Source organism: Oryctolagus cuniculus, chromosome 7 (assembly GCF_051225735.1).
Source record: "Oryctolagus cuniculus isolate XC-2025 breed Fujian yellow rabbit chromosome 7, ASM5122573v1, whole genome shotgun sequence".
Taxonomy (NCBI): domain Eukaryota; kingdom Metazoa; phylum Chordata; class Mammalia; order Lagomorpha; family Leporidae; genus Oryctolagus; species Oryctolagus cuniculus.
The window spans coordinates 151,600,030-151,621,136 of record NC_142873.1 but is presented as its reverse complement, the minus strand read 5'-3'; the positions used below and the strand labels follow the sequence as shown (position 1 = coordinate 151,621,136).

At 47.8% G+C, this 21,107-nt stretch overlaps 1 protein-coding gene across 6 annotated transcripts in view; it reads left to right on the top strand.

The window, feature by feature from the left end:
* OTUD3 (OTU deubiquitinase 3) overlaps window positions 1-19,898 on the top strand; it is a 30,592-nt gene extending 10,694 nt beyond the window's left edge. For 2 of the 6 annotated variants that reach the window (XM_089301406.1, XM_089301405.1), the window contains exons 3-7: window positions 5,760-5,882; window positions 12,272-12,403; window positions 12,873-12,972; window positions 14,057-14,241; window positions 15,185-15,952. In XM_089301406.1, the coding sequence (XP_089157532.1) occupies window positions 5,760-5,882; window positions 12,272-12,403; window positions 12,873-12,972; window positions 14,057-14,241; window positions 15,185-15,361 (717 nt within the window). In that variant the 3' untranslated portion in view covers window positions 15,362-15,952. Of the gene's footprint in view, window positions 1-2,184; window positions 2,298-5,759; window positions 5,883-12,271; window positions 12,404-12,872; window positions 12,973-14,056; window positions 14,242-15,184 lie in introns of all 6 variants that reach the window. The other 4 variants (XM_008265779.5, XM_002716005.6, XM_089301404.1 and 1 more) reach the window with 4 other exon arrangements.
* The last annotated feature ends 1,209 nt before the right edge of the window (window positions 19,899-21,107 follow it).

The following is a 21,107-nucleotide window of genomic DNA, read 5'->3' as shown; positions in this document are numbered from 1 at the left end:
ACATCTTGTCCATTCCACCTTGGTAGTTTTTCTCCACTGCTCATGCCTCGTAAAACCATGTCTCTGCTCTTTGCCTACGTTTCCTCAATGCATATAGGCTGGTCTCATTGCCTCTTGACCTCGTTGGTTCTCTACATTGCAGCCAGAATAGGGATCCAAATGCACTTTTCTCTCTAAAACCAGTCAGTGGCTCCCCATTGACCTTAGGGGAGAGAGGCTAGCCTTCTCAGCCCTTGATGATCTGTGGTTTTCTATTTCTCTGCCATCCTCTCTTGCCATTTCCTCCCACTTTCTTTTAATTAATTAATTAATTTATTTATTTTGCTACCTCTGCCTCCTCTCTGTCAGCATTCTAAGTTCCCACCATGCTGTACTCAAATAGTCCGCAGTGTCTCTTGCCTCTGCTTAGAACATCATCCATTCCTCCTCTGTGTATCAGCTTAGTGCTGAAGTGCTTTTCTGATATTCTGTGCCCCTCCTTCCCACTACCATGCTGGCTTAGATTCCTGGCCTGCAGTAAGCCAGAAAGCATGGTCGTTGTCTCACTTCTCTTTTAAAATTTTTATTTGAAAGTTAGAGGGAGAGAGAGGTCTTCCCTTTGCTCGTCCACTCTCCAAATGCCCCAAACAGCCAGGACTGGGCCAGGTTGAAGCCAGGAGCCAGGAGCTCCATCTGGGTCCCCCACATGAGTGTCAGGGACCCAACTGCTTAAGCCATTATCTGCTAGTTCCCGGGTGTGCATTAGCTGGATCAGAAGTCGAGCAGCTTAGCCTCTAATTCAGGCACATCAGTATGGGACATGGGCATCCCAAGTGGTGCCACTGCTCCAAACACCTGCCCCTTCACTCTCTTATGATGCTGTCTGTTCCTTCCTACTAACTGTTGGGATTTGTTACAGGAAAGGAGACAGATCAAAATTAGCCAAAGGGGTTGGTTGCATAGGACAGTCGGGGAAGGTTCCATACATGAAGCTTCTGTTGTCCTGGGGATGCAGCATCCTCTTGGCATAAGTGTGTGACCGTCCACACATATTGTCAACCAAGGAGGCTCACCCAACTTGGATGTCCAGAGTTTTTGTTCATTGATTGGTTACTTGCTTAATTGGTAACAGGCTGCTCTCACATGTCTGATAGCATGGGCTGATAAAACAGATGTGATCCAGAGCCCATCAGGATTAGCAAAGGCACTCCTGTCCTCTTTGGGAATTCCAAAGGGTTAGAAGTTACCTCACAGGAGCCTGGGGCCAAAGGCCAAACTTCTTTCTGGACAAGGTCAAGTCTTTAGTACACATACCCTTCCCAAAACATTCATCCCTCAGTAGTGCTATCTTGTTTGCTCTCCACTGGTTATAAACTGCCGAGGGCAAAAGATGGAGTGGCCAAGAGGCCAGGGCTTTGGAGTCGGGCTGCCTGGGTAAAATCTTGGCTCTGCCGTGTATTCTCTCTGTGCCCTAGGGTACAGTTATTAATTATTCTGCCTCTCAGGCTCTTCATCCCTAAAATGGCATGCATAATAATATTTCCTCCCAAGGGTTGTTTTGAGAACTATACATGATAAGCTGGGTTGACATTTGGTGCCCACATGCCACATCTGAGTACCTAGGTTCGATTCCTGGCTGTAGCTCCTGACTCCCAGCATTCCTGCTAATTACAGCCTTGGGGAGGCAGCAGTGCTAGCTCAAATAATTGGGTTCCTGCCACTCACATGGAAGACCTGGATTGAGTTATTGATTGCCTGCTTCAGCCTGGGCCAGCTCAGGCCATTGCTGGCATTTTGCAAATGGAGTTAGCAGACAGGAGCTCTGTCTGTCTCTGTCTCTCTGCCTCTCAAAAAAAGGAAAAACAGTGATAAATTTATGAGAAATCATTAGAGTAGTGCTTGACACATAAGCGTTCGTTATGAGTGCTGTGTCTGCTATTACATTTCCAGTGTCTTACACAGTTAGGTATATAGGAAGAGAGTGAACGTTTATGAAAGGAATATATAAAATAGACCCTTTCTTTGATTAGTGCCCTTCTGAGGAACAGTCCGTGTGTTGTATTCCTGCACTCTGACAAAGCCAGTGAACTTTACAAGTATGCACTCTTGTTTCTTGTTATTTAACATTACATAAACGCCAAATCATGTGTGCATTTAAATCCTTCCATTGTAAAGACTTGATTTTTCTTTCCTCCTTCTATGCAGTGGCCAGTTTGGCAAAGGCTGGTACTTTTGCTGGCAATGATGCAATCGTAGCCTTTGCAAGAAATCATCAGTTGAATGTGGTGATTCATCAGCTTAATGCCCCTTTGTGGCAGGTAGGTCGTCTAGTCCAGAATCTGTCTTGTGTTCTTATTTGTACATTAGTTTTGGGGATATCCTAAGATGATCAGGCTTGACCTGTGAAGCTGAGCTCTACAGAATCACTTGGACAGTGAGCCTAACCAAGACAGGAATCGAAGGTGGTGTGGAATTAATCCCTGTGCTATTTACGAGTAGAGTGTGGCGTATAAAGCAGAAATCTTTTGAAGGGTGAATCCTTTTAGTCAGTTAATTGGGTATCCTGGGGACAGAGAGATCATGCCTTATGTGGTAGAATTATTTAGATAATTCCATAAGATATCTAAGTGAAAATTTAAAATATCAATGCATATGAGAGGTATGTATAATTTTGTATATGTTGTAGATGTGATTAAAATGTGTGTAGAAGTATCATGGTATGTATCTTTCCAGTTATGTCTGAATGCTTTTCTTGGCTAAGTGTGTGTGAATGATGAGGCTGTACTCTATCATGAAGGTTGCAGTGCCCTTTTTGTCTTACGCTGTCTGCCTAGGCATAGCCTGTACACATGAAAAAACAACAGTCAGTTACAGAGATAGTGTTTCCATTTACATTATCTTTTTTTTTTTTAGTAAGACCGTGTTTTTTTAAACACATCTGTGTACCCACTGCTGTCAACATATGGAATAAAGCCACAGTGCTAGCAAGGGTTCCATGTCCTTGGCAGTCATCAGACCCTGGCCCCCATCCTCAGCCTCTGGCTACCTCTGTCTCATTTGTCCCTTAGAGTTTTTCCTTTCCAGATATCATATAAGTGAAAGGATGCAGCCTTTTGTGTGTGGCATAGAGTCCTTCTAACAAAATTACACCACAACAAGGTAAATTGTACAGCCCATGGGTTACTGAGGAGTTTTACCATTCGGGGTATAATGAGCAGAGTGAAACTGTATCTCCATGTGCTCTTTGGTGCAGTGTTGCCAGCTATACTGACACCAGGTAGAGCTATCAGATTTTCACTGGGGCTCTCTTGAACGGATGGTCTTTGAGCCAAGAATACTGGTTACCCCTTGGTTCCAATTTATTGTCATTAAACTTATATACAGCTTAGCAGAAGTTGTCACAGTAGTTAGAATATACAATGTAATGACCCCAGTCCTGAAGGAAAATGTTAAGTGCCCATAGTCTGCCTTTTCCTCTATTGATAACATTGAAACATTTATTAATTACCTAGTTAGTTGTGGAGGATCATTCTGCTGTTAGACCTTTGTTTCTGTTCTCTTTCATGAATTGCAGACAGTAAAAGTAGATATTTTAAAACTTATTTTTTTTTTGATGGCTCTCGTATCCCAAGGAAGCTTCTTCTAGAAATGTTATTTAAACTTTCTGTCTTTCTGTCTTTCTGTCTTTCTTTCTGTCTTTCTGTCTTTCTTTCTGTCTTTCTGTCTGTCTTTCTTTCTTTCTTTCTTTCTTTCTTTCTTTCTTTCTTTCTTTCTGTCTTTCTCTCTTTCTCTCTTTCTCTCTTTCTCTCTTTCTCTCTTTCTTTCTCTCTTTCTTTCTGTCTTTCTTTCTTTCTTTCTTTCGCACGAGCTCCAGAGAGAGTGCTTCCGTCTGCTGACTCAGTTCCTCAAGTGCCTCAGTGGCTGGGGCTGGGGCAGGCCGAAGCTAATTGAGCCATCACCTGCTGCCTCCCAGGTGTGCATTAGCAGAAAGCTGGAACTGGGAGCAGAGCTGAGTCTAGAACACAGCACTCTGATAATGGCATGTGGGCATTCTTACCCAGCATCCCGCTGGTGTCTTACCCACGATACCAAGTGCTCACCTCCAGATTTTAGCTTTGATGACTAGTGTCATGGGTAAGAATAGTTGCATTATTTATGAGTAGGCTTATACTGAAAACATGGAAATACTGAAACCTACATTGTTTTCCTGATTAGAAATAGAAGATGTGCTCTGAACAGTTAAGATGTTTGTCATATAGAAAGTGAAAGTCTTCTATAATTTGGTGACTATTCTTCCAGTTATGTTTTTCTATTCACAGTGTGTGTTTATGTTGTGAATATTAAGGATGTAAGTGCTTCAGGGATTTTGTCACTCAGAGACTGCCTTCCTGGCACTCTTCCTGAGAGACAGACAGTGCGTCAGTGTGTCACATGGGTCCAAGGAGATGCTGCACTTTGATGCCTGGGTGTCCACTGGAGAAAGCTGCCTCAGTCCTCACATCATCACCTGTGTGCCTTCTGTCTCTTCCATGGGGTCTGCTGTGTATTTAGAGCACAGATACTATTTAAATTAATGGTAGAATTTCACTACGTGTAACTTTCAGTAAAAACCAGAAAGAAGGCGCTGATGCATTAGAGTTTTGACAGAGTCAGTGTTGAGCTAAGGGATGGTGAGAATGACTTCAGAGTGTCTGTGGAGGTGGTGGTGGTCTGGGAGTCACGCTGGCCCCCGGGTCCCCATTCTTGCGTGTGTGCTGCAGCACTATTCACATGGAACACCTTGTGAGGGTACTTCCAGGCTTGGGCAGTGCGCTAGTCTGATTTGCTGTTTTGTTTTGAAATTGATGCAAGTGGGGCCAGTGCTGTGATGTAGCACATAAAGCCGCTGCCTACAGTGCTGGCATCCCAGATGGGTGCCAGTTTGTGTCCTGGTTGCTCCGTTTCTGATATAGCTCCCTGCTAATGTGCCTGGGAAAGCAGTGGAAGATGACTCAAGTCCCTGGGCCCCTGTACCCTTGTAGGAGACTCGGTTGAAGCTCCTGGCTCCTAGCTTTGGCTCGACCCAACTCTAGTCATTGCAGCCATTTAGGAAGTAAACCAGAGGATGGAAGATCTCTTTCTCTCTGTCTCTCCCTCTCTATAAAATTCCACCTTTCAAATAAATAAATAAATAAATCTTTTAAAAAAATAAATTTTTAAAATAATTTAACGTAAGTGGAAGCCTTGGGGTTTGTCACTGGTAGGGTTTCTCATTATGTAGTTGATGGAAAAGGCAATTTTTAGTAGTAGGTGGATTTACCATGAAGCTCGTGAGTTGTGTCAGGGCCCTCGTCCATGTGGCTTCCTATCAAGGTCATAGGAGAGGGCTAGCAGTTTCACGTGTATAATTTTGTATCCTTTATCTGGAAGAGGGGCCCCAGGTTGTTTCAGCATCAAGCTCAATAATTCTGGACCTGTGCCCAGGTCTTCTCTCTTGGAAGGGATTTATCCATGCATTTGAAGGGCTAAGAGGCAGGAAATGTTTATTTAACTTCATGTAAACTTGTTCCTGGTTTTCGAATATATTTTCATATGAATTTATTTCCATATAGTTCAATATTAAGGAAGCCGATTGAAACCTACAAGGGTGGGAGAAAGGTAATTCAGAAATTGCTTATGACATAACCTAGTCATGTCCCAGTCTGTGACTCTAGGCACACTGGACAGTTGAGGAAGACATCTCCCTCCAGCTGTTGGCACTGTCCAAACCTTCCTGGACTCTCCCCTTGTCTTGTCTGCAGATTCGTGGCACAGATAAAAGCAATGGGAGGGAGTTACACATCGCCTATCGCTATGGAGAACATTATGACAGTGTTCGGAGGATCAATGACAACTCGGAAGCGCCTGCTCATCTCCAGACAGACGTGAGTGAGGCCTTGGCTTCCTTCTTTTCCTCAGCCCTGAGAAGCAGCTGGAGCTCCTGTGCCTGCAGCTAAACGTTGTGAGATTTCTATGAAAAGTCGGTTTTAAGAATTGTGGCTTGATTTTAAAAGTACTTCTTTAGTTTTTAGCTCAGAAGAGAGCAGTAGATAAAATTGCTTGTCATTTTAGCTTCCTCAATAGCTATGATGATGTGTCTATAAAATCTACAACATTTGAAATTACTTTTATGTTTAAATGTAATCCATTGTTCGTATCTGAAGTTTAGACACTGTAAAAGAGGTAAAGAAGAAAATAAAAAGCATGGGTCAGCCACCTGGATGAGATTTTATTGCTATTTTGGTAACAAATGCATTTTTAATGTATTAGGAAATGGTTGAAAGTATATTATCTGTATAGCTTTGTTTCCTGCTTTTACTCAGTTAAAAATTAGACTTTCCTCACATCTGAAGCCATTGATTTTTTTTTTTAAAGATTTATTTATTAACTTGAAAGTCAGAGATACACAAAGAGGAGAAGGAGAGGCAGAGAGAGAGAGAGAGGTCTTCCATCCGCTGGTTCACTCCCCAGATGGTCGCAATGGCTGGAGCTGCACCAATCCGAAGCCAGGAGCTTCTTTCAGGTCTCCCACGTGGGTGCAGGGGCCCAAGGACTTGGGCCATCTTCTGCTATTCCAGGCCATAGCAGAGAGCTGGATAGGAAGAGGAGCAGCCGGGACTAGAACCAGTGCCCATATGGGATGCCAGCGCTTCAGGCCTAAGCTTTAACCCGCTGTGCCACAGCGCCACCCCACCATTGATTTTTAAACAGTTTTTTTTTGAGTAGGTCCTGTTTGTCTATGTCAGAATTTCAAATGTGTGATGAGCTCGGTGGCAGAAGTCACTGTCCACTTTTGTACTGTCATCACACTGTTACCCTCTCCCCATGCAACCAGTGGTATCTGTACACACTAAAATCCAGAGATATTTTCATGTCAAGCAATTATGTGTATATATTCCACCTTTTGCCATTTTTAAAAAAAATTCCTTAAATTAAAGAATATATATTTTTGAGAGGCAGAAAGAGACAGAAAGTAAGTGAGGAGAGAAAGAGAGAGCTCCTGTCTGCTGATTTACTTCCTCAAATGCCTACAGTGGCTGGACCAGGGTGAAGCCAGGAACTGGGAACTTAGTCCAGGTCTCCTGCCTGGGTCACAGGGACCCTGGAGCCATCACTGCTGTTTCCCAGGTTGTGCAGTAGCAGGAAGCTGGAATCGGAAGGAGTGCCAGGACTTGAACACAGGATGTGGACCATGGGCATTTTAACCAGTGTCCTTCGTTTTGTTTTTAAAGATTTATTCATTTATTTGAAGGGCACAGTTAACAGGCAGCATTAGAGAGAAGGAGAGAAAGAAGGAGAGATCTTCCATCTGCTGGTTTACTCCAGTGGCCACAACAGAATGGAGGCAGGAACTTCATTTTTTGGGTCTCCCATCTCCCATGTTGGGAACTAGATCAGAAGTGAAAGTTCAACTGAGACTTGAAATAGTGCCCATATTGGATACTGCTGTTGCAAGTGGTGCTTAACCTGCTGGGCCACAATGCTGGCCTCTTAACCACTTCTTAACCATAGGCCAAGCTCTCTGCTGTGGCCCGGGAGTGCAGTGGAGGATGGCCCAAGTCCTTGGACCTCTGTACCCATATGTCAGACCTGGATAAAGCCCCTGGTTCCTGGCTTTGGCCTGGTCCAGCCCTAGCCATTGTGGCCATTTGGGGAGTGAATCAACAGATAGAAGCTTGCATGTGCTCTCTCTCTCTCTCTCTGCCTTCCAACTAAAATAAATCTTTCAAAACTAACAACACTGTCGGCCGGTGCCACAGCTCAATAGGTTAATCCTCCACCTAGTGGCGCCAGCACACTGGGTTCTAGTCCCGGTCAGGGCGCCGGATTCTGTCCTGGTTGCCGCTCTTCCAGGCCAGCTCTCTGCTGTGGCCCAGGAGTGCAGTGGAGGATGGCCCAAGTGCTTGGGCCCTGCACCCCATGGGAGACCAGGATAAGTACCTGGCTCCTGCCTTCGGATCAGCGCGGTGCGCCAGCTGCAGCACGCCGGCCGCGGCGGCCATTGGAGGGTGAACCAACGGCAAAGGAAGACCTTTCTCTCTGTCTCTCTCTCTCACTGTCCACTCTGCCTGTCAAAAACAAAAAACAAAAAAAAACCATAGGCCAAATGCCTGCTCCACTTTTGCGGCTTTAACTTTCCCCACCTCCAACGGTAACATCCTACACATACTACACTTCCACACGTGCGTCATGAACTGTGCTTTTAAATTGAGCACATCTGAGAATTTAGTTTATAACAGCATGTAAAGTACTTCCTGCATCCTTTTCTTTCTTTCTTTTTTTTTTTAAAGACTTATTTATTTATTAGAAAGTCAGTGTTACAGAAAGGGAGACAGACAGAGATCCTCCATCTGCTGGTTCGTTCCCCAAATGGCTGCAACAGCAGGAGCTGGGCTGGTCCATAGCCAGGAGCCAGGAGCTTCTTCCGGGTCTCCCATGTGGGTGCAGGGTCCCAAGCATTTGGGTCATCCGTTGCTGCTTTTCCAGGCAGATTAGCAGGGAGCTAGATCAGAAGCAGAGCAGCCGGGACTCAAACTGGTGCCCGTAAGGAATGCCAGCATTGCAGGCATCGTTACCCACCATGCCACAATGCTGCCCCCCCCCCACATGCTTTTAAAAGCCTGCATAGTGTTCTGTTGTATGGATACCTTCTAATGTGTTTAAATAGTTTCTTACTAATACTTTTAGATGGCTTTCAGACTTTTGCTATGACACACAACATGCAGTGCCTCATTTCAAATGTGTGTGAGTGTATCTCCTGGGAGGTCCTTGCACATCAGGTTTTTTTTTTTTTTTCTTTTTTTGGACAGGCAGAGTGGACAGTGAGAGAGAGACAGAGAGAAAGGTCTTCCTTTTCTGTTGGTTCACCCCCCCAGTGGCTGCTGCAGCTGGAGCACTGCAGCCGGTGCACCGCGCTGATCCGAAGCTAGGAGCCAGGTGTTTCTCCTGGTCTCCCATGTGGGTGCAGGGCCCAAGGACTTGGGCCATCCTCCACTGCACTCCCAGGCCACAGCAGATAGCTGGACTGGAAGAGGAGTGACTGGGACAGAATCTGGTGCCCCGACCGGGACTAGAACCCGGTGTGCTGGCGCCACAGGCGGAGGATTAGCCTATTGAGCCACGGCGCTGGCCCACATCAGGATTTTTGACAGGTATTGCCAGAGTACTTTCTGTCATGGTTTACCAATATACACTTCTTGCTTGTGGTATGTGGCTCATTGCCTATACAGTGTGGCTTCAGATTTTAAGGCTTTCTCAGTGTTAGGGAAAAAATGTTGTTTTGGTAATGGCCTTGTGGCACAGCAGATGAAGCTGCTGCTTGTGATGCCAGCATCCCATACAGGTGTCTGTTCGAGTCCCAGTTGCTCCACTTCCGATCCAGCTGTCTGCTCATGCACCTGGGAAAACAACAGAGCATGGTCCAAGGACTTGGGCTCCTGGACCCATGCGGGAGACCCTTGTGAAGCTCCTGGCTCCTAGTTTCAGCCTGGCCCAGCGCTGGCTGTTGTGGCCATTTGAAGAGTGAACCAGCAGATGGAGTTCTCTCCCTCACCCTCTCCTTGTAATTCTGACTTACAAATAAATAAATAGATTTTTTTTAAAGCTTATTTATATTTCCTTTTTTGTGAACTGTATTCATTTTCTTTGCCCATTTTTTCTCTTTTTTTTTTTTTTTTTTGACAGGCAGAGTGGACAGTGAGAGAGAGAAGAGACAGAGAGAAAGGTCTTCCTTTGCCGTTGGTTCACCCTCCAATGGCCGCCGCGGCTGGCGCGCTGCGGCCAGGGCACCGCGCTGATCCGAAGGCAGGAGCCAGGTACTTCTCCTGGTCTCCCATGGGGTGCAGGGCCCAAGTACCTGGGCCATCCTCCACTGCACTCCTGGGCCACAGCAGAGAGCTGGCCTGGAAGAGGGGCAACCGGGACAGAATCCGGCGCCCTGACCGGGACTAGAACCTGGTGTGCCGGTGCCGCAAGGTGGAGGATTAGCCTAGTGAGCCGCAGCGGCGGCCTCTCTATTTTCATAATGATTTTTTTATTGTTTCGGAAACTAGCCTCTGTCTGTGACATGAGTGGAAAATACTTTTTCAATTATTTATCTTTTTGTTCTCTGTCCTTGGGGTCCTTGCTGTGAAAGAATTTTGACAGTTAATGTGGTTATATTTATCAGTATTTTCTTAAATGGTTCTTGGGTTTTAGGTCATAACTATGAAGGTCTTTACAATGAAGTTAGAATTCTCTCATAGTTTATTCTGGTACTTTTACAGGTTTTTTTGGTTTGTTTAATTAAATTTTGGCTCCATTTGCGGTTTATGTGCATGTAAGAGTGTGAGGATGTGATCCAACTTTGTATTTTCCTTGTAATGATCCAGTTGTACCCAAACCATTCATTAATTCTCTTTTTCTCTGCTGATTTAAAATGAGACTTGTTTTGGGGGTGGGTGTTGTGATGCGGAAAGTCACGCCACACTTGAGACACCTGCTGGTTTGAGTCCTGGCTGCTGAGCTCTGGTTGGGCTTCCTCCTCATGCATCCCGGGAGGCAGCAGTGATGTCAAGTGCTTGGGCTCCTGCCACCCGCGAGGAAGGACTGGATGGAGTTCAGCCCAGCCCAGCCCTGCTGTTGCCAGCATTTGGGGAGTGAACCAGTACATAGAAGATCTCTCTCTCTCTCTCTCTCTCTGTCTGTCACTGCCTTTCAAATAGATGAAAAAAATTAAAATATGAAAAACATTAAAATAATAAACATTAAAAAATACCACTTACCCTTGTGTACTAAATTGCCATATTATATGTATGTATTTCTAGACATTTGGTTTTATTCCCCTCATCTGCCTGTTCATGTATTGATGCCTCATTGTTTTATAATTTGATTTTTTTCATGCATTGGTTTTCTTTTAATAATAGCCTACATATTCTTGCTTTACAGCTGTTAGAACCCGTATGTCTAGTTGAAAAACATCCCAATGAGTTTTAAGACGGTGATCTCATTTAAGCAAAAGTTGACCTCTTGATGATGCTGAGTATTCCAACCCAGAGCCCGTTTTGCTGGTTTTTTGATTGTTTAATTGACTTTTTTTGTAATGCATAGGAGCATTTTGCCCACTTCACATGGAACTTATTTTAGGTGTTTCGTGTCTTCTTACTGTAAGGAGAGGATTTGTTTCCCTTTATATTTCCTAGCTAGTCACTATTTGCATATGAGAGTTAATTACTTACCCAGATGTCCTATAGAATTCTTTTTTAAAACTTGAGGTCAAATTTAGATGGTATAAAAACAATCATTTTAAAGTATACAGTTCTGTGACCTTCAGTGCACGCAGTGTTGTGCGGCCGCTTCATCCAGTTCCACGCATTTCCCATCACCCACGAGGAAACTCTGTCCCGGTTAAGCCGTCATTCCCTCCTCTCTCTCCTGCCTTCTGTCTCTGTGGCTTTACCTGTTCTGTGTACATCCTGTAAATGGGTTCATGTAACCTGTGACCCTTTCTGTCTGGCTTTTACTTTGCAAAATGTTTTCTCTGTTCATCTCTGTGTCTGTGTCCTTTTTAATTTTGTACTTCTGATTTCTTTATTCTAGCTTACTGCTGTGACTGTTTATATCTAGATGTTGTTTAATGATAGTGGTAATGAAAACCTTATTTTACTTTACCAGGAATAAAGACGTTATTCTATGAATTCACAGAGGTTACTTAACCACACCTGTACTATGAAACCTTTATGTTTCCAGTTATTCACCAGTACGCATTGTTATGAACACTTCTGCATAAATCCTTTGCGTATTTGATGTTATTTCCTTTGGCTAAATTCCAAAGCTGTGAAACTGCTGGGTGTGAACTGGCACCCATATGGGATGCTGGCACTGGAGGCAGCGGCTTTGCCTGCTACGCTACAGCGCTGGCCCCGACAGTGTAGCTTCTGAGTTCTATATATTTCTTCAAGACCAGTGTTGGTCTACAAAGCTCATGGAATTCAAGAGTAGAGGATCATCTGTTATTAGGGCCACAGCTTTGAAAATGAGCTGAGACAGAGGTCAGCAGTCATGCCAAGGTGTTGGTGTCTGTAAGCCACAGGAACGCTAATGCTATCCTTGCTGAGCACCTCAGCCTGTCTCTTGGGGCTTTCTTTTTAGTTCTGTTGTGGCCTGGATTCCCAATGTGCAGATGAAATCTAGTGTTGTCACTACTGTTCTCTTAAGATTGTTTTTAGAAATTTTTTTTTTTAAATTCTGAATATGGTTTCCTAGAGTTCTATGATTATTACTCGGTTTCCTTTAGTTTCAGATGCTTCATCAGGATGAGTCTAATAAAAGAGAAAAGATCAAGACAAAGGTGGTTGACTCTGAAGACGACCTGAGAGATGAAGTGGAAGATGCTGTCCAGAAAGTTTGTAATGCAACTGGATGTTCAGTTAGTATTTCTGTCGTGTGGCTGTGGTTGATGAGCAGGCATTGCTGTGCCCAGCTTCCCTGCTGGTTCTGCAGCCTCATCCAGCACACTGCACTGCGGGCCAGGCCGGAGCAGGGCCCTGAGGGCTGTGCTGTGTGACTGTGGGGGAGTTGTTCATTCTTCTCCTTCTTGTTTGTTAAACTTCACCCAGTACTGCTCCAAATCCTAAGGCAGTGTGCGTTTAGGCTTTGGCAAGTATTTACCCTAGTAAAAAAGACAGTTTTAGAAAGGAAATTAATTTATTAATATGTATTAAGTGATTATTTCAAGTGACCAAGCCTTTTGAAAACCCACGTTTTCTACACAGAAAAAGTCTTAAAGCCTTGTGTCAGTTCTCACCATTACATGTTTGTGTTTAGCGGATTGTTGAAGTAGGGCTGGGTAGAAAGTACATGAAGAGTCCTGAGGTGTTTCTTTGTTTCCTGAATAGGATTTGAATTTAATAGTTCAGAGCCTGGAAGCTGAAAATTACAATATTGAATCCGCAATACTTGCCATGCTTCGAATGGACCAAGGGAGAAGAAACAATAGTAAGTTCATGACTGACATTCATACTGATTGTGTTGGTGACTTTCCAGATATTTAAAATGTCATAGGGTGTGCATTTATTCATTCATTCAGCAGTTGTTTATTGAGTACTTGCTGTATGCAGGATTTTTTTTTTTTTTAAACTAGGTCCTGGTCCTGGGAGAGCATGGTTTAGGGGTTGAGAGGGCATGGTGGAAACAGGTAAATGAGGGTGGAGGCCCAGGGTGTCAGGGAGTGTAAGGGAAGGTACTTGACCCAGGCTTGGGAGTTGGGGAGTGTCAGGGAAAACTCTGCTTTTAGAAATATGACCCCCCTTTTAAAGCCAGAATGATAAATGAAGAAATACCTTATTTTCTAGTGGAAATGTTTTGATTAGTACCTGTCAACTGGTAATAATTCAGAATTTCTTTTTACTTGAACTGAGTTTAGTTTTATGACTCCGGAAGGAAACAGTGTAATATCTTATTAGTGTTGTAAGTCATTTATTTAACAGGGTATCAGTAAACGCTGAGTGCCAGCTCCTGTGTTATGCTCTCCCCGGGATCGGTTCTGTTACCACTTTCTGTATGTGCTGAGAGAGCTCTGGGTTACTTGGTCTTTGTGGCCTTTAACAGCACCATCTGATACGTGTGCTGCTCTGTGTAGGGTACACCGGGCAGGACGGTGTGTGCCTGGGAGCTGTGCTTAAATTGTTTTTAATTTTAATTAATTTCCATGGGAATTGCTGCGTGTGGTTGGTGGCTCCTGCATTGTTTGTGCAGCACAGCTTTTTAGGGCCTGTTTCTTTTCTGCGTTTTGGATGCAAATGAAAGATCCCCAACATCAGTGTTACAGAGTGGTTTGGCTAAGGAGCAGAGCACCCTGGGGGGAGCTGACCGTAGGCTGGTGGGGATTTTTTATCTTCAAACTTTTCCTCTAAATTCTATGAATTACTTTTGTCCTGTGTTTCCCATTGTATTGATTGACATTGGGGTTTTTGTCTCAGGCCACTTGCTTCCCGGAGCCAGTGGCCTGGGGACAGCAGAGGTGCGTTGAAGCCACTGCGTCCCACAGCTGTGTTGTGTGACTCTCTGCTCTCTCTGGAAGGTGCAGAGGAGAGCCTGGAGCCTGGTGGCCGAGCGCGGACGCAGTGCGGCCCTTTATGGGAGGAGGGTGGCAGTGGCGCCAGAGTCTGTGGAAATCAGGGCTTCAGTGAAGGCAGGACTGGAAACACCAAGGCACGGGCCAGCCCTAGTGAAGAAGACAAGGCCAATAAAAACCAGCTCCCGAAGGTATGAAGGTGGGGACAGCAGGGTGCATGGTGGGCTCTTGTCACAGTGGGGGGACTGTGTGCGGGTCTGTTTGGATTCATAAAATTAGTCATTGTGGAAAATCTGAGGGCTGCGTAAAGTCTGTCAAGGAGCAGAATGAAGACCTCATGCTCCTGTTGGGTGTCCACACTGAGCACTAGAAGGAGGTGTGCCCTACACTGGCCACGCATCCCACCTCCTCCTCCCGCATTGTTCCTGTGCGGGCGAGCTCTCCCGGCTCAGGCCGTGGTGTTCACAGGGCTGTGGTGGTCACAGGGCTGTGGTTTGCAGGGAAGAGCTTCATGTATAAATCTTGTTTTTATTTATTTTCTTGACGTCCCGGAAGAGGAAGGAACAGGTTAGAGGGCGTGGATATGTGAATCCTTTTAAGTATTTTGGTAAATGATCCAGTGATTCTCAGGAAGGTTGTCCATGTCCCTCTCTGTCCCCACTGCCACCAGTGGTGGGTGACGTCATTTCATTGTACTGAATTTAGAGCTCGTTTTAAGACTTACACCAGGAGCTCCTGAGCTCAAAGTGCCACATCAAGTAAGAAGCCACAGCAGAGGCGAAGATGCAGCGTCCTCAGGGATTTGGTGGGCATTCCCTGGGCGTCGAGCTCTGGGGGAGTGGGCGTTGGCACGTCTGCGTGTCACCTCTTGCTCAGTGGGGATTCGTGCTTCTTCCGGTCATTGTGATTTGGTTGGGAGGAGAGTGGAGTTTGTTTGCTAGGTCAGCAGGGGGCTGGGGTACGCTCAAATGACATTTGAGCAGTGATGGAAGGTAAACCACTCTCGGCCCCTGAGGCGGTTTTCCTCTGTCCCTGCCCAGGAGCGGCATCAGCCAGCCAGGGTCTCCCTCCCGCGGGCGGCAGGAGCAGCCGTGCCTGCGTGCCTGCCGCCTCACCACAGTGGGTGTCTTCCAGGTCACAAACCGGCAGAGGAGGGAGCAGCAGCGGCAGGAGAAGAAGAAGCGGCAGGAGGAGCGGCACCGGCACAGAGCCCTGGAGAGCAGGAGCCGCCCCGGGGACGGCAGCAGGGGCGACGCGGCCGCGGGCGCGCAGGTCACCTTGGTGAAGACCTTTGCTGCTCTCAACATCTGACTGCGGCCTCCGGGGAGGGGAGCGCTGCGAGCCGCTGGAAGGGATGAGACCGTCGCGTTACCGAACCAAACACAGCTGGCAGGACCCACACGGACGCTCACACGTGGAGTTCGTTTCTTTCAAGCTGCCTCTTTTTTGTTCAAAGCGTAGTTTTGTTAGTGATGTTTGTTTATGAATGTGCTGTGAAGCCACTCGGCCTCTGCAATGCAGACTTAAGATGGTGCGTGTCGGGGTGGAGCGGGAGGTCAGGAAGGGCCTTTCTGTGTGTGGCTTTACTTGCCCGAAAAGTCAAGAGTTCAGTGACCCTGGGACCTTCCCTTGGACTTGGGGTGAGCTTTGCTCTAATTGTTCCTAAAGTAGTTTGCAGTAACTGTGAGAAACTCTGAACCACGGGTTTCCTGTTTCTCTTTTGCAAACAGATGCTAACGCGTAGGGCGGTTTATAAGTGGTCTCCAGCTCAGGAACATGTTTACATTTAGTTTCTTCTAAACGAGGTTACTCGGAAAATAGTTCAGGAAGTGTTTGCCCAAAGTAGTGTGGTGTGAGGGTTGTGGGCTGTCCTCGGGTGGAAATTAAACAAGTACCCTTCGCTGCCTTCTTCTCGCACGTTCCTTCAGGTGGGTGCAGCTGCTGTTGGTTCATTTGCATTGAAGCCATAGGACAAGTGCACCTGACTGTTCGGTAGGCCTGGGCTTTGCTGGGACGTGGACAGTGCTGTTGAGTTGCTGGTACTCAGTGGTGGTCTCTGGGAAGCTGGCGTGTTTCTGCTGTGATAAAATTCTGGAATTCTGAGAGTATGTGGAGCAGATGGTCGTTGCAAAGGGAGAAGTCAGGGACATGTACAGTTTTGCTTAGGAAGTCTAAAAAGTTCTTTGCTTTTTATAGGAAAAGTCTGAAAGAAAAGAGCTAAAGGCTTTTCAGGTTTCCATCTTAAATAACTGCACTTTCTCCCTCACTCCCCAGACTTCAGAGAAAATGAACTCTGACTTGACTGTCCGCATAGCGTGCTTCATGTTCCTGGTCTTGGGGGAGTGTAATCCTATCACGTGCTGCACTTGTTTCTTTTTATTTAGGCTGTGTTTGGGGTTGCAGTGTTGGGAGAACTCTCTGGTACCGACCAGTAGTTGTCAGTGATGAGGTGAGACCAGTAGGAGAGAGAAGGTGCTTCGGCCAGGGCCTCTGAGCGACTCCACAATTGTGAAGCAGATTTGGGTCGGGAAGAAATGTCATTCCTAGAACGGAATTAGGTGGATGTGAATTTTAAAACTGTGACGTAAGAGGTGGCCACCTTGGGTGATCTTTGCCATTTGTGAACCTCATATTTGGGCAAGTCAAATATGCTAATTCAAAAGGTAAATTATTAGTTGTCTCCTTACCCCTTGTAATGAAATTTTAGGTGCAATGAAAATTCGCAGGTGAAGGGAAAGCTATAAACATGTTGGCACGTGGAGGCCTAACGTTGGGCAGGCCCTGGGTTCTCGGAGTTACCTGTATCAGCAGTTGTTTGCTTTCTTCATTTTTAACGATGTCTTCGTTTTTGTTTGTTCGACTTTGGAGACTTTGTGCTTGGAGAATCAGTCGTCTGTTGGAGATGCTCCCCGGACGTGGTGTGGGCTTCCTGGGTACTTGGCGTGTGGAAAGCTGCGCAGCATTTTCCGCTGTACCTGAGTTGGAAACGCAGGACCTGGTCTACACCACACCTGGCCATGTGTTGCCTTTTGTCGTAAGGAAGTGGGTTCAGTGCTTCAGACTCCGGAGAAGCCCTGGCTTTCCCCTCTGGACAGGTTCCTGGGGGCTGAGCTGCTCCAAGTGAACACACTTTCTTGCGCGCTTTGTACCGCTCGAGTGCCGACCAGATCCTCTCAGGAGAAGCAAGATGCGTGCCCGAAACCGCGTGGTAGGAGTCAGAAGCAGCCCAGGGCAAACCCTTTGTCAGAAGCAGTGGGACTGCTTTATGTTTAGGTCAGTGAAGGTGGCCTTGGGCCCCATTTGGTTCTAGAAGTTTTAGAAGCTGCTAAAATGCGTCCCTATTGAGAACCTGGCTTTCTAACTTACTTAGTTCTGGTACTAGCCCTCAGTAGTTAGGGTTTGGTAACAGTGGTTTTTTAAAAACGAATGAAACGGCTTTAGTGATTTCTTTTATTGCCATTTCACAGCTTTCCAGTTGTCAGCGGTCTGTGTTTAGCATTGTAGAGATGGAGCACTGTGTCCTGTGTCAATGGCGTCCTCTAGCTGAGGGTTTGAATTCAGACATCACTGCTTCGGCTCTGGGAGATGACTCCCGGGAGCCGGCGTGGAGGCCCAGTGCGGTGCGTCCTGCGGTGACGGTGGGCACGGCGGCGACTCGCGGCAGCCCGTTAGGAACTGAGTCTGTCGAGCCCCGGTGGGACACCTTGGCAGGTAGAGATGTGTGCTGTGTTGCGTTGTGTCTGGAGTTCGAAGTGAGGCCGGGGGAAGGGGATGGACCGGTGTCTGGAGCTGCTTGCTGGGCTTACACACTGTACATAAAGGTTTTGGATTTAAAAATGCTTTTACAGGTCAAAGTACGAAATAAAACTTTAGCAGTAACAGCTTTGAATTAGAGAGATAGATGTATTAAAACAACGTAGAACCACAACTTCCTAGTAGAGTCGTTACCACCAGGAGACATTAGAAAGATAGAATGTGTTTGTGTATTTAATTTTTATCTTTCAAAAATACGTAGTAGCCCTTCAGGAGCCAGCTCTGGCTGTCTGTAATTTCTTCCTTAAGCTCTGAACACACTTCCAGCCCCATGGTGGCCGGGACGGCGGGGCCGTGGCTCTCCCTGGCGGGGCAGCCTCCCGGAGCAGCCTCACGGGGTGGCGCTGTGGCCGCAGAGCCGCCCGGGTCCTCAGCTGTGCTCCGGTGGAGACCCACACCTGCGGTGAGCTGCTCTCTCTCCAGGAGAAGCTCCAGGCTCTGGCTGAGTGCTGCTGGGGCAGCACACCTGCCAGCAGGTTCCCTCTGAAACGCCCAGCTCCTATACCGTGGTTCACGGAGGATGGCATTCCTGGCACGGGCCCCACTGTGGGCGGCAGAGAATGGCACGTTCTGATTTCAGTGTCCGCGCAGGCGGCCTCTCCAAGTGCCGTTTGGGGCAGGCTCGTAGCTCTGCACCTTTTACCTCAAGGCTCTGCTGTCTGCACCAACACTTTGGACGCTGAGTCGGACCTGTGTTTCTGTTTTGTCATTTTCCTCATTCACGGTTTCAGTCGTGTCCACTTCAGGGCAGGCGTTGCACAAACCCCAGGGCCTTCCGCCGGTTGTTCCCCTGGGAGTTACTTGTGGCCCTGTCTACAAAGTGTGTTTTTTCGACTCTAAGGCAAGTGGTTCTTTTCCACTAACATTACTTCACTGGAGGCGTAGAGAGCGCGTTTAAATGAACGCCTGCCATCACATGCTGGGGACCGTCTGGACTTGTGGGAAAGTAGGGGTCAGAGTGTGTGCATCGGTCGCCAAGTGCAGGCACCACGGGGCCGGGCCGAAACAGCCTGCCCTGTGCGTGCCTGGCCTCTCCTGTCCCAGTGGAGTTCCCTGTGGAAGCTCGGGCTCTCGGTTCCTTCTGAGCAGCTGCTTTCTAGTCTCCCTGTCCAGCTGCTGTGCTTAGGACTGCTTTGCAGCTGGAGTAAGATGCTGAGGGTCCCCGGGGCTCTTTGCAGAGGGGCTGGTGCCAGTGTAAAGAATGTGTGTCCACAGAAGCGCTCACTTGTGCACAGGGAGTTTATTTTAAGGAGGGCCTACCCATCATGCACAGCTGCTTCTCACCATGCCACTCATCTCAGAAGGTCATGGTCACCGGACAGAACCTCTGTGGCCTGGCTCTGACCCTTTGCCTGTCAGTGTCCGCCAGGTCCCTGTTCCCAGCCCCGTCCATGACAATCACACGAGCTCAGCCTGTGGCTTGATCCCGGCAGACCCCTGTGCTGGAACTGGAGCTGGCGCGAGGGAGCTCGCGTCTCCCTGCTCCCACGGGCCGCTTTCTCGGGAACGGCCCGCGGCTTCCCCTGCTACCTCCTGGCCCCTTCACCAGCACTGTGCTCAGAGAGGAAGCCGAGAGCCCGGAGTCAGACTCCGCTCTGCCCGCTCCCTTCGGGGCACAGGCTGCTGGTGCCCGCCGGCCCCCGTGGGGAGGGAGGGCGGGCGGGCGTCGGGGCAGGGCCCTCTCCGTCTCCTTGCACTGCACTTGTTCTGCTTCGGTCTGGAGCTCCGTGGGGGCGGGGTCCACAGGCTGAGCAAGTCTTGCCTTACCTGTAGAGCACGGCGGTGAGAAATGGGGTCGTCCGTGTCCACACTCAGCTCCCCTCGGGGTTTCTTTGCACAGATCTCGTGTTCATCTGAACCATTTTGTTTTTTATTTACTAAAGTACTGTACTTGGCTATTTGCAGTGTTTTCAAAACCAAACGTTCCTTTTTTGTGTTTTTAATCTTTAATACCTTGGTGCAATAGAAGCTGCAAAGATGTGCCACTTTATGAAATGGAATTTTGTATACCAGTAAATTCTAGTTTAAAAACAAAGTTTCAAGTGATTTTTTAATCAAGACCTGACCACGTTTGGGTGAATGAGAGAGTCTGGCTGGCACACGTCCTCTCAGGAGGCCTGGACGTGGAAGGTGAGTGAGTGCGGGACGGAGTGGTGCTGATGCCGGCATCCTTTGGGATCTGTGCTGTGGCTGCAGTGCAGGTCGCAGCCACCACGTCCCCCGCAGAGCCAGTCCTGAGGCGCATTCCTGCCTGGCATCTCTGTTCACCTGTCTGTCAGCTGTCCCCCGGGCTTCTCAGGAGCCCGGGGTGTCGGCCCCATTTCAGGCCGGGGCTCACACCCCGACACACAGACTCACTGGTCACAGAAGGACAAAGTGCGGGGGCAGTGGCAGCCATAGAAACCAGAGGGAAAGCCCACCCACACACATGCAGACTCTAGGCTAGTGGGAGGGGCTGGGCTGGCTCGCCAGACCTCCCACGGCCTTACGATCTTGGCCCGGAGACGGTCCTGCTCCCCGTCTAGTCTTGGATTTGACAAGCAGCCTTTTCAGCGGGCGCCCTGCTGCCTTGATAGCAAAGGAGCTGGGGACAGTACGGCTCCTGTGATGGTTAGAAATTCCAGCTGCTGTGGTCACTCAGCCCACCCTCCCGGTGTGATGTTAGCCTCAGTCCACAGCTGGGAGACCTGAGAGGGACGCACTGTCCAGTTCCTGTTAGTCCAGCTGAGGTTTTCTGGAGGATTCTCCTCGGACCAAGAGATGTCCCGGTTGAGGTGCTGCACCCCTGTACAACTTTGGTGGCCCCTTAGTTCCGTTCCAGAGTTTCAGCTGGGGCCGGGTGGCCACTTGGGCTTGGGAGAGCTAGGGCAGCACCTGGGAGGTGACCTGGGGGATTGTGGGAATCCTCCTAGGACAGAGGGGTGTTCTGGGGCCAGGTAGGAACAAGTGGCTGTGCCTGTGCCCCTTCTTGAGAACCCAGAGACTTCTGAGTTAGCTGTCACCTGGACACCCCCACCCCCATCCCTGATCCAAGTGTTCAGGTGGAGGGCTTGAGTCACAGTGTGGTTCTGGACAGAACGGGTCTGCTCCCATCGTAGTGACGCAGGGATTGAGAGCTTCCTGGGTTGAGAAGGATGGGGACCGGTCCTGGCACTGACATTCTCTCCTTCCTGGAGACACTTAGTGGAACCTCTCTGGTTAGAGAGAGAGACTCGGATATTGCCAGGTGCTTTAGTTCCTAATA